The 24,600-nt window shown below is 42.9% G+C and overlaps 1 protein-coding gene across 1 annotated transcript; it reads right to left on the bottom strand.

The window, feature by feature from the left end:
- Nucleotides 1-507: 507 nt before the first annotated feature.
- LOC119310409 (GDSL esterase/lipase At5g55050-like) lies at nucleotides 508-2,148 on the bottom strand. The gene is made up of 2 exons (XM_037586172.1): nucleotides 1,953-2,148; nucleotides 508-1,337 (listed from the first exon to the last, which is right to left on the bottom strand). The coding sequence occupies exons 1-2, from the start codon at nucleotides 2,146-2,148 to the stop codon at nucleotides 508-510; spliced, it is 1,026 nt and encodes a 341-aa protein (XP_037442069.1).
- Between the last annotated feature and the right edge of the window lie 22,452 nt (nucleotides 2,149-24,600).

Here is a 24,600-nt window from a genome sequence, read left to right as displayed (position 1 = left end):
TTTGCAGAATTTCAGTTGTATAATCTGTTTGAAAATCCCAGTCAACTGGAATTGCACACTGCATAGTAAAATCCCAGTGAGGTTTTTTGGTTTGTACTCCCTCTTATCCAAAATATAAAAAGCGTTTTTGGCACTAGTATAAATTATGCATGGAGTGACTTAGAGATGGTGATGGTTAGACGTTGACCAAAGGCTTGAAAATATGACTCGGACTTTGGAGAAAAAAATCAGGCAAGCGATGAACATACAGCTGCAATATATATTTGATTTTTTTTCCTATACTTCATGTGTCAACATGTACAATCCTTGTTACACGCAGATGATGTACAATCCTTGTTACACGCAGATGATGATTTTGGAGAGAGAAAAATCAGGCAAGTGATGGATATACAACTCCTTTTCGCAAAAAAAAAAATTGAATATACAACTCCAATATATATTTGATTTTTTTCTGCACTCCAATATATATACGCAGATGATGAATCTAGTGCTAGTCTAAATACAATTCTATATGGCGCTGAGCTGCTTTACGTTGATAGGGAAGATGAAGGGCGCGGACCCGTCGAAGGCGGTGGCGGTGAGCATCCTCGCGGTGGCCTCCGTGGGGTGGTAGAAGTCCCAGAAAACGTGGTCGGAGCGGTTGGCGCAGTAGCTGCTGAGCGGGGTGCAGGCGATCTTGGCGTTCATGTCTCCCAAGCCGCAGCACGCCGCCTTGGCCTCGACGAACCCGTACTCCGCCGGCTGGTTGATGTACCGGAGCAGCGCGGCAGAGGAGTCGAAGAGCGCGTAGTGCAGGTCCGGATGCTGCGTGGCCATGCCGCTCAGCACGCCCTCGGCCGCCTTGTTGTACTGCACGGCCATGGCGTTGGCCACGGCGCTGCAGACCTTGGCGGAGCTCATCTCCCGCAGCGACGGGGTGCATCCCACGGGCCCCGTGCCGAGGAACAGCACCTTGCGTGCGCCGAGGTTGTAGAGGCTCTGCAGCTGGCCCGAGAGGGACTGGATGAGCGTGTCGACGTACTGCTGCTGCTGGGAGGGTGTGGCGGCGGCGTTGGCCCTGGCGTAGTGGATGATGTCGTTGCTGCCGATGGTGATGGCGAAGATGGACTTGGCCAGGTGGGTTGTGGCCTGGGTCTGGCCAAGGCTGCGCGCCAGGGACGCGTACACGCCGGAGTAGTACTCGATCTGCTTGTCGAAGGTGAGGCACAGTTCCGTGTTTGTGCCGTTGGAGACCCCTGCGCCGCCGGAAGCGAAGCTGACGCCGTTGACGTAGTTGGCGTTGCTGCTTGAGGACAAGGCCAGGTACGGTGGCGAGGTCGCCAGCCCGAGCTTGTCAGCTGCATGCAGACATGTATATGAGTGAGTATATCAATCACAAACTCACAATCTGCAAAGTTTACGTGTTGAAAGTTATCCTTCAACCGTTCAACGTCAAGGTCGGAGAACACCAGTCGCTTTTCTCCCGATTGGAATCGTGAGAACGTACATTACACGTCGATCATTATGCATAGCAACAAATTTGACTCAAATGTGGCTGAACTCACCAATATTGCTAACTTGGGGCGAAAGACATGGCCAAGACAACTACGTCTACAAAAATATATGCAAAACTGAAAATATATACTTTCTTATGGCCGCCAAATCTGCACGTAGGTTGCCAAGTCATATATAGTTGCTACAACTTGGATATAGTAGTGAAAAGTCGTACACTTTGTCAAGTTAAATTAAAAAAGTTGGGGCTGAAGAATAGGAACATAGCTGGGATAGGTGTTGATTACACTTTCTCTGTTTGTAGCAGAGGATATATCTGATTGACACTGTGAACGTGTTATCTAATTTATTTAACTAAGTAACAAACCTAGGTTGGGCCGTACAAAGTACAAACTAGTAGCGACAGGCAAGAAAATGCTGTTGATTGGTATTCGATGGAGTGAAATGAGCAGGCAACTCACCTAGGAAGTCGGCGGAGTTCTTGCCGTTGCTGAAGCGGCCGGTGGCCACCCCGCCCGGGTAGTCCATGCCGTTGTGCGAGAAATCCGCCTTGAGCACCGTCAGCAGGTGGTTGTTGTTTCCGACGTCGGCCAGCGAGTCGCCGAACACGTACACTGCCGGCACGGACGCTGCCGTTGCCACGGCCATGAAAGCCATGATGACCAGGCTACAAGAAGCGACTACACTGGCACCAGCCATTAATTGCTGGCTAGCTGAGATCGACAAACAACTGTTGCTTCGAGCAGCTAGAGGCCTAGAGCGGTGTGTGTTCTGCACTCGCACTACTTCTCACACTAGACAATGAGTTGAGTTCAGGAGGTTTGGCTGACGGCAATTTATAGGCCGCACGGGGTCGAGTGGAAGCGAGCGTGCCTGCACGGGAGAGATAAAACATTCTTTTTCTGCAACGGAGGATAAAACATTCTGCTTCTATATGTGTGTGCTGAAAAAGAGCGCGCGCGGCAGAGGAGTACCTACGTTTGTTCCACCGTGTGTATGTGCTCTGTGGTGTGGAGAAGACGGCATGGCGATCATATCATATACTCCCTCGGCCGTCATGAACAGCCAAAATGACAATCGACCGTTCAACTTTGCTTGATCTGGCGTGCGCTCGCGGCTCTCCCTCGGCCGTCAGTCCTCACATGTATGATGCTATTTTTAATAGACGCATGGTTTTTATTTATTTATATGGTTGGTGCATGCGGCGCGTCTCTCTCAACGTAAATGTTCACATGAACGAAGCAGATAAGGGTACAGTGTGGTTTTGTTGCTATCATCGAGTTGTTCAACTCACCAAGTGCCACCGCCTTCGCTCACTTTTATAGGGTGACGGAGTTAAATCCGGCAGATCTGAGATAGAGGGTCCCAAACGGGTAGCCTTGGCAAGATGGTAACAGAGGAGACATGATGTTTATCTTGGTTCGGGCTTTCTCAAAGAGGTAAAACTTTACATCATGCTTTATTTGTATTGATTGTGGATGGGGTACAGAGTACAAGTTGATCTACCTCGTGATCGTATGTGAATGAGTTAAGATAATCTATCGACTAGCCTGGTCTCGGCTTATATAATGTACCAGAGGCCTGGGATAACAGGAGTACTAGTCAGCTACGTCGGTGGAGAGGAGTTCTTGTCTTGTATGCTAAGTCTTGTGGAATCTTTCTTGTATGCACCATGGGCTGCTCGAAGTGACCCAGGACGGAACCGACAAAGGGGGTCTTCGGCCTAGCCCTCCTGGTCGGAAGACGACATGGTGCGTACCCCCTAGTCCAAGACTCCGTCATATGGGTCTGGGGGCATCGCGTGCCTTTCGTCAGTGTTCATAGGTCATCATGTTGTGTAGTTTGCTCAGGTCATGGTTTTCTGTTGCGCGTAGAATACTGGTGCTCGGAGTTCTGCCGCCATCGGGGTTTTCATTTTTAGGTGTTTGCCGTCGCCATGATAACGATGTACACTGTAATTTCCTATTCTAGGTGGTTGCCGTGGTCAGAGTTTATGATGTCCGTCGTAATTTTTATTTTGGATTGTTGTCGTTGCCATGATTTCTACTTTCTAGTGGCTCCCATTGAGGTCTGTTGATTGCTCCTGCTATGGTCTTCTATTGTGGGTAGTGTCATCTTGGCAGGGTTTTATCATCGACGTGGTGGTGACAAGTTTGTGCAGGGGTGGGTTGATATGTGCGATATCGTTCTTTTGAGTCAAGAGGAAGCATGTGCACTAAAAAAGTATATTGATGACACTCCCATGGATCACCGTAGTACCTTTCCCCGAAGTATTTTCCAAGTTTTTTTTATTGAACATGGAAGCTAAGATTAGGTGTTCCCTATTTACTACAGTTTGAATTTGGATGTTGGCACTTTATATTTTCTTTGAAATAATGGTACAAAAGTTAGTCATGCTATCTTTATCAAGGCACACAATGGAAAGGTAAAGCTAAAGTAAGAGCAAGTAATGTAGAAATAAGAATTTAAATACTAAATTAAACTAAGCAATGCTCATGGTAATAAGCAACTTCTAGACACAAGGTACACTGATATAACTAGCAATGGTTAAACAACGAAATAACAAAGAGGACGAAAACAAGTCTAGACTTGTCATGATGTTTCATCATACAACAGTACATTTAGAGTTACACAAGCATGGTGTTGTATTTTGAAGGAAAAAAACTAAAATTTTCTAAAAATTCTTAGATTTAACAGTAAATCTCCAGGCTCCAAAACTTTTGTGGTTCTGGCACTATGTATTAGGGAAACTCCAACATGGATCACCAAATCACCCTTAAATGACATGACTGGACGGTCTAGACACCTTTTGCCGTACAACGAGGGTCACCAAATGTCCTTTGACACGGACAAATGTTCGAAATCCCACAAATGAAAGCCAGATGTAGGGAGGTCTGCGAGTAGTCCGTATACGCTAACTCAACCTTGAACCCACCACAAACCCAGTTTTCATGTCCCTCCCTCTCTCCTCTCTCCATTGGACAAGGGGCAGACATCTGGTGAATATGGTTTGATGGCTGGCACTCGCTCCTCTATATGCGGACAATGGTGATGTTCATTTTGGTGAACCATGTCGGAATTCCCCTTAGCCCTTCTAATCATCCTTATATGTCTCATTCTATTAAAACGACTTGTAATGGAATAACGGAGTAGCAGAAGGATTGGACCTTTTCTGGTTTGAATTGGAGCACGTCTGGATGCCCAAAATCTATATCTCGCTTATTACGATATAACGAGAGCTCGCCTATCTAATGGTTTATTTTCGTCCGATCCGGTCACTCCCAACCTGGACCCAATCTATGTTGGTTTTTCTATGTTCCTTTTTTTGCTGGTTTTATTTTTATGTTTATTGTTTTATTCTTCTTTTATTTTATTTTTCCATTTTCATGTATTATGTGCTTTTTGGTTTCTTTCATTTACTTTTTATCTCCTTTTTATTTTTATTTTTATGCTTCGAATAATCTAATATATTTTAATACACCGTGAGTATTTTTTAAAATGTGTTGTAAATATTTCTTAAATAGATCATGAACATTGTTTTAATACATGATGGACATTTTTTTTCTATACACGATGGACATTCTTTAATGCGTGTAAAACTATTTTTAATTAAAAAAATGAGAATATTAGTTTAGTGCAAGATGAGTATATTTTTAATACATCATAAATATTTTAGTACACGATGATCATTTCTAATATAAGTTGAATATTTCAAATAGGTGATAAACATTCTGTAATCACTATAAATGTTTCTTCATACATGATAAAAAATTAACAAGCGATGGACTATGTAAACACACGATGAACATTATTGAAAACTAGTAAAACATTGCTCTTCAATATATAGTTTTGAAAAGACATCTGAATTTGTGTGTGCGAATAGGAAAAAATACTAATTATTTTCTCCAGGTACGATAAAAACCATAAATACAAGTTCAAGAGGCCCAAAAATTATTATAATGAAAACAGGGAAATACCGCTTCCTACATACCGACTGTGCTACTGGGTATTCGGCCTATCTCAAACACCCTTAAGCGAGAGCTCGCTGGCTCTAACTACGGGCGAAAAATAGGGGAGCATCTACACATCACTTGCCGCGAGGCGTAAAGGTTGCCCGCCAACATGCACCTTAAAAGGGTCTGGTTTAAGTTTCGTGCACCTAGCTCTCAGCTGCTCGTCGTGCAACATATCGTGAATACACGCACAGTTTTCTTCCCTCATTCATTTCTTTCACCTTTAATTTATATTTATTTATCTTCTGTATTTGCAAAATGTATTGTTATTCTGGAAAATGTTTAATTGTTTAATGTAAATTCAAAAAAATACTCCTACTGCTAAAAATGTGTCCTTTTGCTTTAAAATATTTATTTAAAATTTTGAAAATCCATGCATCTGGAAAACGATGTTCATGAAAAAAATTCCAGCAGTTTAGGAATTTGTTTGTGCATTTTAAAAATGTTCACAACATTTAGTAAAAAAAGTACCATTTATCAAACAGTTCATCCCCTTTGTAAAAAAAATGCAAACTTGAGAAGACATGGCATTTAAAAAATATTTATAAAATTGTAAAAATCTATTTGAGCAATTTTTAGGGAATGCTTCAAACATATAAATAGTCCCATTGTTGAGGATTTCATTAACTGGTAGTTGCGCCGTTGGATGGCGACTAGGGGATTAGTTGGCTAATCGGCAAGTTAATCAGACATTTAATCAATTAATCAACCAATTTATTAGTTTATCGGATATCCGGTGACCCTATGAGTAGGGATTAATAGATAAGCCAAATGTTTAATCGGAGGAATTCTTGAACAGGGAAAAATCCTTGCGTCATTCAGACAAAAATGTTCCCAGCATTCGAAAATTGCTCATAAAAATATTAAAATTTAATTGGGCAATTTTATTAAAAAAATAACATATAATCAATGTTTGTGCCATGTAATAAAAGTGTTCAACACACTTACAAAATATTCATCAAAGTGTAAAAAAATATCGGTGCAATTTTTAAAAGATATTTATGGGATGTAAAAAAGTTCTGCATTATACTGAACAGATTAAAAAGGTTCGTATATATGGAAAAATGAAGGAAAAATTAAGTAAGAATTTTTTTTGAAACCAAATAAAGTAAAAAACCAAACAAAAAAGGAAGAAAGAAAAAGAAATTAAAGAATCCGATAAAGAAACTTGAAAAGGTAAAATGACAAGAAGCTTCATCTAGTAGAAGGTTCCTAAATCCAGAGCAGACAGGCACTCGAGATAGAACATATTTCTGTACTGACCCATATAGGCATATTTCTTGGGCTGACCCATATAGGTGCCCTAAGCATTTGACTATAACATGTGCATTTTGCCTATATGGGTCAATTTGAAAAGGTAAAATGATAGGATGCTTACCATTTTGCCTATAACAGGTGCTAGAGGCGTCAAATAGGAATTGGCATGTATAGTATGTCTATAGCGCACTTCCACCAAGAGCCGGACTGTCCAAATTGATCGGGCAGACGTAGGACCATTGACTAGACAGGAGAGAGAAGAAAAGGTTGACTACTCCAATTGTAGATGCCCTAAGCATTTGAAAAAGATGTGGCGGTAGAAAAAATGCAATAACCATGGATGCCTGTACTAGTAGTAGTGTACTAGACTGCGCGGCAAGGTGAATCATTTTTCTTTCTTCCTTACGATGAAAGAAAGGGTGAACTAGCCAACCGCCAGGTCCTTCCCTTGCCTACCTCCGTCGTCTCCCCTTCGCCGACGACCTCAATCATCGATGATGATGGGGGCGCCGGATCCACGCATGTAGATCGGGTAGCTATAGGTGTTAGGCCCTAGTAGCTAAGGTTTTTGGATCGTTCATCATCTTGGCTTCGCAGGCAATGGCGGCACTGCATGAGAAAGCTTCAGATCCTTCCCTGGCGAGGGGAATGGTCCTATAGTTGAGGATGGATATGGAAACTAGTATATTCAAGCAAGGATGATGTGGCGGCGGCATCCTCATGGTGGCCTTGTGTCTTAGGGCCATGCCATTGTGACGATGTTTGCTCCAGCGTTGGCGTGTAGCTTGGGAGGTATGTTGGGGAATGTTGCATGGAAAACAAAAAAAATTCTACGCACACACAAGATCTATCAATGGAAATGCGTAGCTACAAGAGGGGGAGAGCATCTACATACCCTTGTAGATCACTAAGCAAAAGCATTTATCACGCAGTTGATGTAGTCATACTCTTCGTGATCCGATCATGATCCAACCGATCTAGTGCCGAACGGACGGCACCTCCGAGTTTAGCACACATGCGGCTCGGTGACGTCTCCTCCTTATTGATCCAGCAAGCGGGAGAGGAGAAGTAGATGGCATCACAACCAACATGACGGCGTGGTGGTGATGGCGGTGGTGGAGCACCAACAGCGCTTCGCTAAGCATCGCCGCGACGACGCGGTGGAATTACGAAGTAATGGGAGAGAGAGGGGCGCCAAGGGCTTGGTGTGTCCTCTTGGGGCGCCCATCCCCTCTATATATAGGTGGAGGGGCGTGGAAAATAGCCCCTCCAAGCACTAGGGCGCAGCTAAGTGGGAGAGGACTTGGACTCCAAGTCCAATCCTATTCCAACTAGGACTCCTTCCTTTTTTTTGCCTTCCCTAGCCACATGGGCTTTTGAGGACTTGGTGCGCCTAGACCAATAAGGCTAGAGCGCCTCCCCGCAGCCCATGCTAGCCCTTGAGTCGTGGTGGACCCACTTGTGAACTTCCGGCCCCTCCAGAATCCTCTGGAACCTCCTGGAAGCTTCCCGGTACAATACAGAAAAAACTGCACCTTTTTCCGGAACCCAAAATATGACTTTCTATATATGAATCTTCACCTTTCAACCATTCCGAGACTGCTCGTGACGTCTGGGATCTCATCTGGGACTACAAACAACATTTGGTTACCACTCATCAAATATCCCAATACTACTCTAGCGTCAACGAACGTTAAGCGTGCGACCCTACGGGTTCGGAAATTATGTAGTCATGACTGAGACACCTGTCCTGTCAATAACCAATAGAGGGACCTAGATGCCCATATTGATTCCTACATATTCTACGAAGATCTTTTATCGGTTGAACCTTTATAACAACATACATAATTCCCTTTGTCTGTTGGTATGTTACTTGCCCGAGATTCGATCGTCGGTATCTCTATACCTAGTTCAATCTCGTTACCGGCAAGTCTCTTTACTCGTTCCGTAATACATCATCTTGCAACTAACTCCTTAGTCACTTTGCTTGCAAGCTTCTTATGATGTGTATTACCGAGAGGGCCCAGAGATACCTCTCCGATACACGAAGTGACAAATCCCAATCTCGATTCATGCCAACTAAATAGACACCTCTGGAGATACATGTAGAGCATTTTTATGATAACCCAGTTACGTCGTGATTTTTGATAACACACAAGGTATTCCTCCAGTATCCGGGAGTTGCATGATCTCATGGTCATAGGAATATGTATTTGACATTAAGAAAGCAGTAGCAATAAACTTAATGATCATATGTTAAGCTGATGGATGGGTCTTGTCCACCACATCATTCTCCTAATGATGTGATCCCGTTATCAAGTGACAACACATGCCTATGGTTAGGGAACCTTAACCCTCTTTTGATCAATGAGCTAGTCTAGTAGAGGATCACTAGGGACACGGTATTTGTTTATGTATCCACACATGTATTTAAGTTTCCGGTCAATACAATTCTAGGATGAATAATAAACCTTTATCATGAATAAGGAAATGTAATAATAACAACTTTATTATTGCCTCTAGGGCATATTTCCATCAGTCTCCCACTTGCACTAGAGTCAATAATCTAGGTCACATCGTCATGTGATTAACACCCATAGTTCACATCGCCATGTGACTAGCACCCAAAGAGTTTACTAGAGTCAATGATCTAGTTCACATCGCCAAGTGATGAACACCCAAAGAGTTTAGTAGAGTGTGATCATGTTTTGCTTGTGAGAGGGGTTTTAGTCAACGGGTCTACAATATTCAGATGTGTTTGTACTTTGCAAATGTCTATGTCTACAATGCTCTGCATAGAGCTACTTTAGCTAATTGTTCACACGTTCAACATCCAGATTGAGACTCAGAGTCATCTGATCAGTGTTAAAGCTTGCATCAACGTAACCCTTTATCACCTCCATAACCGAGAAACATTTCCTTGGTCCTCTTTAGGTACCTAAGGATAATTTTGACCGTTGTCCAGAGATCCACTCCTGGATCACTATTGTACCCCCTTGCCAAAATCATGGCAAGGCACACAACTGGTGTGGTACACAACATGACATACTTTATAGAATCTATGGCTGAGGCATAGGGAATGAATTTCATTCTCTCTCCATTGGGTGTATGACCATAGAAGGTTTTATTCATGTAAACAGAATAACAATTATTCTCTGACTTAAATGAATAACTGTATTGCAATAAACATGATCTAATCTTGTTCATGCTCAACGCAAACACCAAAAAACATTTATTCAGGCTCAATACTAATTCTGAAATTATAGGGAGTGTGCAATTGTGATTATGTCAATCTTGGGAATACTTCCAACACACATCGTCACCTCGCCCTTAACTAGTCTTCGTTTATTCTGCAAGTCCTATTTCGAGTTACTAATCTTAGCAACTGAACCGCTATCAAATACCCAGGGGCTACGACGAGCACCAGTAAGGTACACATCAATAACATGTATATCAAATATACCTTTGTTTACTTTGCCATCATTCTTATCCGCCAAGTATTTGGGGCAGTTCCGCTTCTAGTGACCATTTCCTTTGTAGTAGAAGCACTCAGTTTCAGGCTTGGGTCCAACTTTCGGCTTCTTCACGGGAGCGGCAACTTTCTTGCCATTCTTCTTGAAGTTCCCTTTCTTTCCCTTGCCCTTTTTCTTGAAACTAGTGGTCTTGTTAACCATCAACACTTGATGATTCTTCTTGATTTCTACCTCCACCGATTTCAACATTGCGAAGAGCTTTGGGAATCGTTTTGTCATCCCTTGAATATTGAAGCTCTAGTAGCTTGTTGATAGTGACTGGAGAAATTTGTCAACCACTATCTTATCTGGAAGATTAACTCCCACTTGATTCAAGCGATTGTAGTACTCAGACATTCTGAGCACATGCTCACTGGATGAGCTATTCTCCTCCATCTTGTAGGCAAAGAACTTGTCAGAGGTATCATACCTTTCAACACGGGCATGAGCCTGAAATACCAATTTCAGCTCTTGGAACATCTCATATGTTGAATGGTGTTCAAAACGTCTTTGGAGCCCTGATTGTAAGCCGTAAAGCATGACGCACTAAACTATCAAGTAGTCATCGGATCGAGCTTGACAAATGTTCATAACCTCTGTATCATCTCCTGCAACATGTTTGTCACCTAGCGGTGCATTAAGGACATAATTGTTTTGTGCAGCAATGAGGATAATCCTCAAGTTACAGACCCAGTACATGTAGTTGCTACCATCATCTTTCAACTTAGCTTTCTCTAGGAACACTTTAAAATTCAGGGGAACGATAGCACGGGCCATTGATCTACAACATAGATATGCAAAAACTATTAGGACTAAGTTCGTGATAAATTAAGTTCAATTAATCAAATTAATAATGTACTCCCACTTAAATTAACATCCCTCAAGTTATCTAAGTGATACTTGATCCAAATCAACTAACCCATGTCCAATCATCACGTGAGATGGGGCAGTCATCAATGGTGAACATCTCTATGTTGATCATATCTACTATATGACTCACATTCGACCTTTTGGTCTCCGGTGTACCGAGATCATGTCTGTACATGCTAGGCTCGTCAAGTTTAACCCAAGTATTTTGCATGTGCAAAACTGGCTTACACCCGTTGTATGTGAACATAGAGTCTATCACACCCGATCATAACGAGGTGCTTCGAAACGACGAACTTTAGCAACGGTGCATACTCGGGGAGAACACTTTTGGAAGATCGTGGATGTTGCCTAGAGGGGGGGGGGTGAATAGGCGCTTTAAAATAATTACGGTTTAGGCTTGAACAAATGTGGAATAAAACTAGCGTTTAATTTGTCAAGCACAAAACCTAAAACAACTAGGCTATGTGCACCAACAACTTATGCTAGGCAAGATAAACAACTAGGTGATAGTAAGATATATAACATGAAACACTATGGCTATCACAAAGTAAAGTGCACAAGTAAAGGGCTCGGGCAAGAGATAACCGAGGCACGCGGAGACGACGATGTATCCCAAAGTTCACACCCTTGTGGATGCTAATCTCCGTTTGAAGCGGTGTGGAGGCACAATGCTCCCCAAGAATCCACTAGGGCCACCATAATCTCCTCACACCCTCGCACAATGCAAGATGTCGTGATTACACTAAGGGACCTTTGAGGGCGGTCACCAAACCTGTACAAATGGCAACCCTTGGGGGCGGTCACCGGTACTCGTCAAATTGCTCGGGGCGATCTCCACAACCTAATTGGAGACCCCGACGCTTGGCCGGAGCTTTAGACCATAATGACTGAACTTCGAATACCACCAACTGTTGGGGATATAACTATTAGGTATGACCCGCCCAGGAGGGGCTGGGTTATACCAATGAGTAAGCCCAAGACCAAGGTTGAAGATGGCGGTTCAGTAAGGGCCCAAAGCCCATAGGCAACTTAAGGCCCGTAGTGATAAACTTCCATGTATGCGTGACTTGTATTGTAAGACAAGAAATATTAAGAGACCGAGCCAGACACTGTTTATGAGCCGGCCGGGACTCCGTAGAGCCGCTAGGCGTCGACCTCTGTATATAAAGGGACGACCCAGTGGCGAATCAGGGCAAGTAACATCAACTCGAGAGCTAGGTCAAGCGATTTTCACCCTGGTTATCGAGACATAAGCAATCCCACTCAAAACTAGATCGTAGGCATTTACCTTCACCGTAAGAGGCCGAACCAGTATAAACCTCGTGTCCTTTGTCCCGATTAACCCCTCAAGCATCCTAGTTGCGATGGCTCCACGACTAGGTCAAGCGATCAGGACAAGAAATATTAAGAGACCGAGCCGGGCACTGTTTATGAGCCTGCCGGGACTCTGTAGAGCCGCTGGGTGCTACATCTTGAGCTTGCGTTGGTTTTCCTCGAAGATGGGAGGGTGATGCAGCAATAGTAGCGTAAGTATTTCACTCATTTTTTGAGAACCAAGGTATCATTCCAGTAGGAGGCTCCTCAACAAGTCCCACAAACCTACACAAACAAATAAAGAACTCGCAACCAACGCGACAAAGGGGTTGTCAATCCCTTCACGGCCACTTGCGAAAGTGAGATCTGATAGAGATAGTATGATAAGATAAATATATTTTTTGTATTTTATAATATAGATGTAGAAAATAAAGATGCAAATAAAAGTAAATTGAAAGCAAATATGATAAGAGATAGACCCGGGGGCCATAGGTTTCACTAGAGGCTTCTATCGAGAGCATAAGTATTATGGTGAGTGAACAAATTACTGTCGAGCAATTGATAGAAAAGTGAATAATTATGATGTTATCTAGGCATAATCATGTATATAGGCATCACATCCATAACAAGTAGACCGACTCCTGCCTGCATCTACTACTATTACTCCACACATCGACCGCTATCCAGCATGCATCTAGAGTATTAAGTTCATAAGAACAGAGTAACGCATTAAGCAAGATGACATGATGTAGAGGGATAAACTCAAGCAATATGATATAAACCCCATCTTGTTATCCTCGATGGCAACAATACAATACGTGTCTTGCAACCCTTTCTGTCACTGGGTAAGAACACCGGAAGATTGAACCCAAAGCTAAGCACTTCTCCCATGGCAAGAAAGATCAATCTAGTAGGCCAAAACAAACTGATAATTCGAAGAGACTTGCAAAGATAACTCAATCATATAAAAGAATTCAGAGAAGATTCAATTATTATCCATAGATAAATCTGATCATAAACCCACAATTCATCAGATCTTGACAAACACACCGCAAAAAGAGATTACATCGAATAGATCTCCACAAGAGAGGGGGAGAACATTGTATTGAGATCCAAAAAGAGAGAAGAAGCCATCTAGCTAATAACTATGGACCCGTAGGTCTGTGGTTAACTACTCACAATTCATCGAAGAGGCAAGGATGTTGATGTAGAAGCCCTCCATGGTCGATTCCCCCTCCGGCAGAGTGCCGGCGAAGGCTCCAAGATGGGATCTCACGGATACAGAAGGTTACGGTGGTGGAAATTCTGTTTCGTCCTGCCCCTGGATGTTTTCGGGGTATGTAGGCTTATATAGGAGGAAGAAGTACGTCGGTGGACGCCCGAGGGGCCCACGAGACAGGGGGTGCGCCCTACAGGGGGGGCTCCTATCTCATGGCCGCCTCGGCTGCTTCTTGACTTGCACTCCAAGTCCTCTGGATCACGTTCGTTCCAAAAATCACGCTCCCGAAGGTTTCATTCCATTTGGACTCCGTTTGATATTCCTTTTCTTCGAAATACTGAAATAGGCAAAAAAACAGCAATACGGGCTGGGCCTCCGGTTAGTAGGTTAGTCCCAAAAATGATATAAATATGTAAAATAAAGCCCATAAACATCCAAAAGGGGTAATATAGTAGCATGGAACAATAAAAAATTATAGATATGTTGGAGAAGTATCAATCATCCCAAGCTTAATTCCTGCTCGTCCTTGAGTAGGTAAATGATAAAAAGAGATTTTTTGATGTGGAATGCTACCTAGCATAATTCTCAATGTAATTTTCTTTAATGTGGCATGAATGTCCAGATACAAATGATTCAAAATAAAAGTTCATATTGATAAAAGAAATAGTAACACTTCAAGCATACTAATCAAAGTAATCATGTCTTCTCAAAATAACATGGCAAAAGAAAGTTCATCCCTACAAAATCATATAGTTAGGCTATGCTTCATTTTCGTCACACAAAGATGTTCCCAACTTCTATACCCCCGATGACAAGCCAAGCAATTGTTTCATACTTAAATAATCTCAAACTTTTTCAACCTTCACGCAATACATGAGCGTGAGCCATGGATATAGCACTATGGGTGGAATAGAATATGATGATGGGGATTGTGTGGAGAAGACAAAAAAGGAGAAAGTCTCACATTGACGAGGATAATCAACGGGCTATGGAGATGCCCATCAATTGATGTAAATATGAGGAGTAGGGATTTCCCTACAACAGATGCACTAGATCTATAAATAAATGCTCAACAAAACAAAACTAGTGGGTGTGCATCCAACTTGCTTGCTCACGAAGACCTAGGGCATTTGAGGAAGCCCATCGTAGGAATATACAAGCAAAGTTCTATAATGAAAAATTCCCACTAGTATGAAAAAGATAACTTATGAGACTCACTATATGAAAAACATGGTGCTACTTTGAAGCACAATATATGAGACTCACTACATGAAGAACAAGGTGCTACTTTGAAGCACAAGTGTGGAAAAAGAAATAGTAACATTGCCCTTTTTATTTATTTTCTCTTTTTTTTCTTTTTTTTGGGCCTTTCTTTTTTTTCTTTTGGCCTTTCGTCCTTTTTTTCTTTTTTTTCTTTGGGCAATGCAATAATAATGATGATCATCACACTTCTATTGACAATAATATATGAATTACAACTCGAAACTAGAACAAGATATGACTCTATATGAATGTCTCCGGCGGTGTACCGGGATGGTGCAAAGAATCAAGAGTGACATGTATAGAAAATAATGCATGGTGGCTTTGCCACAAATACTATGTCAACTACATGATCATGCAATGGCAATATGACAAAAGTAATGTATGTCATGATGATAAACGGAACGGTGGAAAGTTGCATGGCAATATATCTCGGAATGGCTATGGAAATGTCATAATAGGTAGGTATGGTGGCTGTTTTGAGTAAGATATAAGGAGGTTTATGTGTGATAGAGCATATCGTATCACGGGGTTTGGATGCACCAGCGAAGTTTGCACCAACTCTCAGGGTGAGAAAGGGCAATGCACGGTACCGAAGAGGCTGGCAATGGCGGAAAGGTAAAAGTGCGTATAATCCATGGACTCAACATTAGTCAAAAGAACTCATATACTTACTGCAAAAATTTAGAAGTCATCAAAAACCAAGTACTACGCGCATGCTCCTAGGGGGATAGATTGGTAGGAAAAGACCATCGCTCGTCCCCGACCGCCACTCATAAGGATGCACAAGCCATGTACACTTCATGTTTCAAATTTGTTACATAACTTTAACCATATGTGCATGCTACGGGACTTGCTAACTTCAACACAAGCATTCTTTAAATTCATAATCACCCAACTAGCATGACTTTAATATCACTACCTCCATATCTCAAAACAATTATCAAGTATCAAATTGATCATAGCATCCAATTCACTTCCTATGATAGTTTTTATTATACCCAACTTGGATGCTCACCATTCTAGGACCAAATTATAACCATAGCAAATACCATGATGTTCTAAAAGACTCCCAAAATAATATAAGTGAAGCATGAGAGACTATCAATTTCTATAAAATCAAGTCACCACCGTGCTCTAAAAGATATAAGTGAAGCACTAGAGCAAAAACTATCAAGCTCAAAAGATATAAGTGAAGCACATAGAGTATTCTAGCAATTTCTAATAAAATAGGCTTCTCCAAAAAGGTGTGTACAGCAAGGATGATTGTGGTAAAATAAAAATCAAAGACTAATATAATACACGACGCTCCAAGCAAAACACATATCATGTGGCGAATAAAAATATAGCTCCAAGTAAAGTTACCAATGAACGAAGACGAAAGAGGGGATGCCTTCCCGGGCATCCCCAAGCTTAGGCTTTTGGCTATCCTTGAATATCTTGGGGTGCCTTGGGAATCCCCAAGCTTAGGCTCTTGCCACTCCTTATTCCATAGTCCATAAAAGCTTTACCCAAAACTTGAAAACTTCACAACACAAAACTCAACAGGAAATCTTATAAGCTCCGTTAGTGAAAGAAAACAAAACACCACATAAGGTACTGTAATGAACTCATTATTTATTTATTTTGGTGTTAAACCTACTGTATTCCAACTTCTCTATGGTTTATAAACTATTTTACTAGCCATAGATGCATCAAAATAAACAAACAACACACGAAAAACAGAATCTGTCAAAAACAGAACAGTCTGTAGCAATCTGTAACTAACGCAAACTTCTAAAACTCCTACCAAAATAGGACGTACTGGAAAATTTGTTTATTGATCAGCAGCAAAAAGAATTAATGCAAAAACTCGTTTCTGTGATTTATTGAATTTTTTCTCGTGAGAGCAAAGTTTCTGTTTTTCAACAGAATCAAATCAACTATCATCATAGTTTATCCTATAGGTTCTACTTGGTGCAAACACTAAATAAAACACAAAAACACATCTAAAAAGAAAGTAGAAACAAAATTTAACACTAAACAGGAACAAAAACAAAGAACATAAAGAAAATTGGGTTGCCTCCCAACTAGCGCTATCATTTAACGCCCCTAGCTAGGCATAAAAGCGAAGATAGATCTAAGTAGTGCCATCTTTGGCACTTGATTCATAAGTAGCCCGCATGATAGATTCATAAGGTAATTTGACTTTCTTTCTTGGAAAGTGCCCCATTCCTTTCTTTAATGGAAATTGGAATCTAATATTCCCTTCCTTCATATCAATAATCGGGACAATCGTTCTAAGGAAGGGTCTACCAAGAATAATAAGGCAAGAAAGATTGCAATCTATATCAAGAACGATAAAATCCACGGGCACCAAATTTCTATTAGAAACAATAAGAACATCATTGATCCTTCCCATTGGCTTTTTAATGGTGGAATCCGCAAGGTGCAAATTTAACGAGCAATCATCAAGATCATGGAAACCTAGAACATCACATAAAGTTTTCGGAATCATGGAAACACTAGCACCCAAATCACACAAAGCAAAACACTCATAATCTTTAATTTTAATCTTTATAGTAGGTTCCCACTCATCATTAAGTTTTCTAGGTATAGAAACTTGCAAATTAAGTTTTTCATCATAAGATTGCATCAAGGCATCAACAATATGTTTGGTAAAAGCTTTGTTTTGACTATAAGCATGTGGAGAATTAACAACGGATTGCAACAAGGAAATACAACCTTCTAAAGAACAATTATCATAATCAAATTCCTTGAAATCCGAGATAGTGGGTACAATGCTATTTAAAGTTGTGACTCCTCCAATCTTACTTTTACCAAAATTAGCTTCAAGATCTAAAAACTCTGAATTCGTAGGGCGCCTTCTAGGCAAAGTTGATTAATCATCAGTCCCATAATCATCAAAATTCATATTGCAAAACATAGATCTAATAGGAGACGCATCAATAACTTTAAGATCTTCATCATTATTTTCACTGAAACTAGAAGAACACACTTTTATAAAGCTATCTTTCTTAGCATGCAATCTAGCGGTTCTTTCCTTGCACTCTTCAATGGAAATTCTCATTGCTTTAAGAGACTCATTGATATCATGCTTAGGAGGAGAAGATCTAATTTTAAGAGAATCAACATCAAGCGAAAGTTTATCAACGTTCCTAGCCAAATCATCAACTTTGAGCAATTTTTCTTCAAGCAAAGCATTAAAATTCTTTTGAGAAATCATAAATTCTTTCACACTATTCTCAAAATCAGAGGGCAACTTATTGAAATTGCCATAAGAATTATTGTAGGAATTTCCATAATTATTAGAGGAATTACTAGGGAACGGTCTAGCATTAAAGTTTCCTCTATAAGCATTGTTTCCAAAATTGTTCCTACCAACAAAATTTACATCCATAGATTCATTATTATTCTCAATCAAGGAAGACAAAGGCATATCATTAGGATCAAAAGGAGTATTTTTTAGTAACAAACAATTTCATAATTTCATCCATCTTTCCACTCAAAACATTGATTTCTTCTATAACATGCACTTTTTTACTAGAGGATCTTTCGGTGTGACATTGAGAATAATTAGCCATAATATTATCAAGAAGTTTGTAGCATCTCCCAACGTGATTTCCATAAACGTGCCTCCCACGGCCGAATCTAAAAGATTTCTAGAAGCAAAGTTCAAACTGGCATAAATTTTTTGTATGATCATCCATAAATTCAAACCATGAGTAGGGCAATTGCGAAGCATCAATTTCATTCTTTCCCAAGATTGGGCAACATGCTCATGATCAAGTTGTTTAAAATTCATAATATCATTCCTAAGAGTGATGATCTTAGCGGGAGGAAAACACTTAGAGATAAAAGCATCTTTGCACTTGTTCCAAGAATCAATACTATTTTTAGGCAAAGATGAAAACCAAACTTTAGCACGATCTCTAAGTGAAAATGGAAATAACTTAAATTTGACAATATTGTTATCCGTATCTTTCTTATTTTGCATATCACACAAATCAACAAAGTTGTTTAGATGGGTTGCGGCATCTTCACTAGGAAGGCCGGCGAATTGATCTTTCATAACAAGATTCAGCAAAGCAGCATTGATTTCACAAGACTCAACATCATTAAGAGGAGCGATTGGAGTACTAAGGAAATCATTATTATTGGTGTTCGAGAAATAACACAATTTGGTATTATCTTGTGCCATGGCAACATGTAATCCAACACACAAGCAAACAGAAAACGGCAAACGGAAAAGAGAGGAGGGGATTGGGAAAGAGAGAGCGAATAAAACGGCAAAGGTGAAGTGGGGGAGAGGAAAACGAGAGGCAAATGGCAAATAATATAAATGCGAGGGAGATGAGTTTGTGATGGGTACTTAGTATGTCTCGACTTGAGCGAAGACCTCCCCGGCAATGGCGCCAGAAATCCTTCTTGCTACGTCTTGAGCTTGCGTTGGTTTTCCTCGAAGAGGAGAGGGTGATGCAGCAATAGTAGCGTAAGTATTTCCCTCAATTTTTTAGAACCAAGGTATCAATCCAGTAGGAGGATCCTCAACAAGTCCCACGAACCTACACAAACAAACAAAGAACTCGCAACCAACGCGACAAAGGGGTTGTCAATCCCTACGGCCACTTGCGAAAGAAAGATCTGATAGAGATAGTATGATAAGATAAATATATTTTTCGTATTTTATAATATAGATGTAGAAAATAAAGATGCAAATAAAAGTAAATTGAAAGCAAATATGATAAGAGATAGACCCGGGGGCCATAGGTTTCACTAGAGGCTTCTCTCGAGAGCATAAGTATTACGGTGGGTGAACAAATTACTGTCGAGCAATTGATAGAAAAGCGAATAATTATGACGTTATCTAGGCATGATCATGTATATAGGCATCACGTCCATAACAAGTAGACCAACTCCTGCCTGCATCTACTACAATTACTCCACACATCGACCGCTATTCAGCATGCATCTAGAGTATTAAGTTCATAAGAACAGAGTAATGCATTAAGCAAGATGACATGATGTAGAGGGATAAACTCAAGAAATATGATATAAACCCCATCTTGTTATCCTCGATGGCAACAATACAATACGTGTCTTGCAACCCTTTCTGTCACTGGGTAAGAACACCGCAAGATTGAACCCAAAGCTAAGCACTTCTCCCATGGCAAGAAAGATCAATCTAGTAGGCCAAACCAAACCGATAATTCAAAGAGACTTGCAAAGATAACTCAATCATATAAAAGAATTCAGAGAAGATTCAATTATTATCCATAGATAAATCTGATCATAAATCCACAATTCATCGTATCTCGACAAACACATCGCAAAAAGAGATTACATCGAATAGATCTCCACAAGAGAGGGGGAGAACATTGTATTGAGATCCAAAAAGAGAGAAGAAGCCATCTAGCTAATAACTATGGACCCGTAGGTCTATGGTAAACTACTCACAACTCATCGGAGAGGCAAGGATGTTGATGTAGAAGCCCTCCGTGGTCGATTCCCCCTCCGGCAGTGTGCCAGCAAAGGCTCCAAGATGGGATCTCGTGGATACAGAAGGTTATGGTGGTGGAAATTGTGTTTTGTCCTGCCCCTGGATGTTTTCGGGGTACGTAGGCTTATATAGGAGGAAGAAGTACGTCGGTGGACGCCCGATGTGCCCACGAGACAGGGGCGCGCCCTACAGGGGGGCGCGCCCTCCTATCTCGTGGTCGCCTCGGCTGCTTCTTGACTTGCACTCCAAGTCCTCTAGATCACGTTCGTTCCAAAAATCACGCTCCCGAAGGTTTCATTCCATTTGGACTCTATTTGATATTCCTTTTCTTTGAAATACTGAAATAGGCAAAAAAATAGCAATACGGGCTGGGCCTCCGGTTAGTAGGTTAGTCCCAAAAATGATATAAATGTGTAAAATAAAGCCCATAAACATCCAAAAGGGGTAATATTATAGCATCGAACAATCAAAAATTATAGATACGTTGGAGACGTATCACTGGGCTTCGACCTTTGTATATAAAGGGACGACCCGGCGGCGGGTCAGGGCAAGTAACATCAACTCAAGAGCTAGGTCAAGCGATTTGCTCCCTGGTTATCGAGACATAAGCAATCCCACTCAAAACTGGGCCGTAGGCTTTTACCTTCACCGTAAGAGGCCGAACCAGTGTAAACCTCATGCCCTTTGTCCCGATTAACCCATTCAAGCTTCCTAATTGCGATGGCTCCACGACTAAGTCCTCTCCTTAGGACATCTGCCGTGACAATTCCATGATAGTTGGCGCCCACCATGGGGCCAGCGCATGGTGGATTTGAGTTCTTGAAGGGTAGCTTCGAAGGTCTCAAGGGATATGCTGTGGGCTGGATGACCAAGAGTTGTCGCGGCAAGCTCTACATCAACGACGCAGGCTGGGGCCCCGAGGCCGGCTCAATTGAGTACGGGTACTGGGTCCCCTTCAGCGGAATTCGCGTCTTCATAGGCAAGATCGGCGAGCCGGGACCTAAGCCGGACATCTGCACCGACCTCGTCGAAACGGCTCAGCGCACGAAACCCGCCCGAGCTCCGCCTGCTGTGAAGCATGCCTTCGTGGGATGCATCCATGAAGGGCCCTCTGAAGGATCTGCATCTGGCGATGAGGCGGCCATCTACTCTGATGGCGGGTCATCCACAGGTGAGACAAATTTGTTGTATCAACTGCAAGACGACGGGCTTGGGGGCTATTCCGATGGCAGCAGTATTCCGGATTGCTTCGAGCCGCCGAGCCGGGTTGGAATTTTCATGGCCGGTACACAATCTATCCAAGACTCCACAACTGCGGCAGCCATGACCCCCGGGGCAGCAGCAGCCGGGGCAAGAGGCCCTGTGCGCTCGCCGGCTCAGGTGCTGATGGATCTTAAGATAAGCTGACCGCTATGTTAACCGCCATGGTCAACCCGGCGGACCAAGCTCGTCATGATGAGGAGGTGGCACAGTTAAAATTGGATATAGCGCAGGCTAAGGAAGATCTGGCAGCAGAAGATGTCAGGATAACTGTAGAGCGGGCAACTCTGGATGTTCGGGCTCAGCAGATCCAGGCACAGACTTTCCGGCTCATGCAAGATCAGAACGCGTCTAATGAGGTCATGAGGAGAAGGCATCAGAAGACTCAGTCTCGACTCCCCCCGGTTTATGACGCTCGAAACCTCTTTCACACACTAGGAGCAGGGCCCAGTAACCTACCATGGCTCTCTCCACGTGCAGGAGCGGACCGTGTTGCAACACCCGAGGACGGCGCGCCGGTTCATCCGCAAGTGATGGGACCTCCCTGCGTAAACACGGCGCCACCTCAGTACGTACCAACACCCCCGGGTCACTATTCTAACCCGTTGGAGAACATGATAGCGTCCACGACACGACTGACGGCCCTCCCAATTGATGGTGACTCACTGGCGGCGGTTGAAACCCGCCGGCTTCTTCAGACGGCCTTAGCACACCAGGAGGCGTACTCATACAGTCGGGACATGATCCACTCGACCCCTCATCCAAGACGAAGCCCGAGTTATAGCAGGCACATGGATTCAGCGGCCGTTTCAAGCAACGTCAGGCGCCATGACCAGCCAGGTGGGCATATCCCGGCGCGCCATGAGGCCTTTAACTTGGTAGATCAAGACAGAATACGTCAAGAGGCTGAGCGAGCGGCTGAGCAGGCGGCTGAGCAGGCGGCTCAGTTGATGGCTTACCAGCCTCATCCGGCTTATCCGACAACTTCTATCGAGGCAGGTGTAACCACCAGGATCGGAGGAGTCCCATGTCTAGTGTCGGCTCTACGTAACGAGCGTTTGGACCTAGGAAGGTGTCGAATTACACGGCCGACTTATAGCCCGGGGCATGGATTGAAATTTACGAGATGGCTATGGAGTTATTGGAGGTCAGTGATACTGCAATGGCTAAGTACTTTACCATGATGTTGGATGGGACGGCCCGCATTTGGTTGAAAGGCCTGCCACCTAATTCAATAAGTTCATGGGCGGAGCTAAAGGCCCGGTTTATCCAGAATTTCAAAGACACGTGCAAGCAGCCCATGTCGATTGTGGATCTGACGAATTGCAAGCAAGAGGAGGGCGAGTCTACAACCCATTGGGTGCGCCGGGTTAAAGCCATAATACATTCATCTGATAAAATGGATGCCGGCTCTGCAGTCTTAATGTTGGAGAAAAATTTCCGTTTCATGCCTCTGAAACAAAAGCTGGGGCGGCTCAAGCGTGATTGTAATGATATGGGCACGCTGATGGCGGCTCTGTTCAAGTACACTGACTCTAATAGTACCAAGGATCCCGAGTCTGATGATGACAAGGCAGGGAAGGGAAAAAAGAACGACAATGGCAAGGGCCCTCAGCACAACCCGGCAAATCAATGAGGTAATAAATGTAAGGCTGACGGTAGTTTGGATTTCGTGGCAAACACTAGTGTGCAAGGTAACAACCAACGGTGCAAAGGGAGGCCACCTCCCCGATCTGGCGGGTCAGGCCCCACACTAGAGCAATTGTTGAATGAGCCCTGTCCGAGACACGACACTCATCAGAAGTCGGCTACCCATTTATGGAAGGACTGTACGATCATGAAGGCCTTCAAAAATTCCAACATGTTTGATGGTAACAATGGGCAGGGCGGCGGCTCAGGTGGCGGCGGCGGCTTTCATGGCCCGGGTGGCGGGTCAAATCCCAATTTCCAAAATTCCCAGGGCAACCAAGGTGGGTATCACCAACAATCTGGACAGGGCGGTCAGCAACAGCAGCAAGGTGGATACCAGAGCAATCCAAAGCAGCTGAACAGTGGACAATATCATGTGTTTACCACCGGTTTATGTAAACGAGACCAGAAGCTTCATAAGAGGGTTATGAATGCGGTCGAGCCGACAATTCCTCGTTACTTGAGATGGTCTGAGCAGCCTATCATATGGAGTAGGGAGGGTCACCCTCCCCGGGTTGACAATCCGGGTCACTTAGCCCTGGTGGTGGCCCCTCAGGTGGGTGGATATAAATTCACCGAAGTACTCATGGATGGAGGCAGCAGCATCAATATCCTCTATTATGAGACCTTCCGTCACATGGGGCTAACTGATAAGAGCCTTAAGCAGTCCAACACTGTTTTCCATGGAGTCGTACCCGGTAAATCAGCGTATCCAGTCGGTAAGATCGAATTGGATGTAGCTTTTGGGGATGAATATGACTCCAGAGCCGAGAAATTGACGTTTGAAGTAGTCAAGATCAAGAGCCCATATCATGCTCTATTTGGATGGCCGGCTTATGCCAAATTCATGGCACGGCCGTGTTATGTGTACTTGCAGCTCAAGATGCCGGGTCATAAGGGAACCATTATGGTGCACGGGAGCCGGAAGGTGGCCTTGGAATGTGAAGAAGGTGACGCAGCTTATGCTGAGTCGGTCTGTGCAACAGAAGAATTAAAATTCTACAAGGACAATGTTGACCCGGCAGATATGACATCCTTAAAGAAGCCAACCACAAAACATGAGCCAGAGATGAAGTTTAAGTCGGCCGATGATACTAAGCTCGTTGATCTTATTCCGGGCAACTCATCAAAACAGTTCATTATCAGTGCTAACTTGGATCCCAAATAGGAAAGCGCGCTCATCGAGTTCATCCATGAGAACCGGGACATCTTCGC

The sequence above is a fragment of the Triticum dicoccoides genome, chromosome 5B, assembly GCF_002162155.2.
Source record: "Triticum dicoccoides isolate Atlit2015 ecotype Zavitan chromosome 5B, WEW_v2.0, whole genome shotgun sequence".
NCBI classification, from domain to species: Eukaryota; Viridiplantae; Streptophyta; class Magnoliopsida; order Poales; family Poaceae; genus Triticum; species Triticum dicoccoides.
The sequence above is the reverse complement of the archived record's forward strand: the minus strand, read 5'-3'. Positions and strand labels throughout refer to the sequence as shown.

Excerpts from the sequence above, each read along its gene's own strand:
- LOC119310409 (XM_037586172.1), bottom strand. The coding sequence starts at position 2,148 with ATGGCTTTCATGGCCGTGGCAACGGCAGCGTCCGTGCCGGCAGTGTAC. Across the intron at positions 1,338-1,952 it reads GAACTCCGCCGACTTCCTAG|CTGACAAGCTCGGGCTGGCG; the intron begins GTGAGTTGCCTG and ends GTCTGCATGCAG.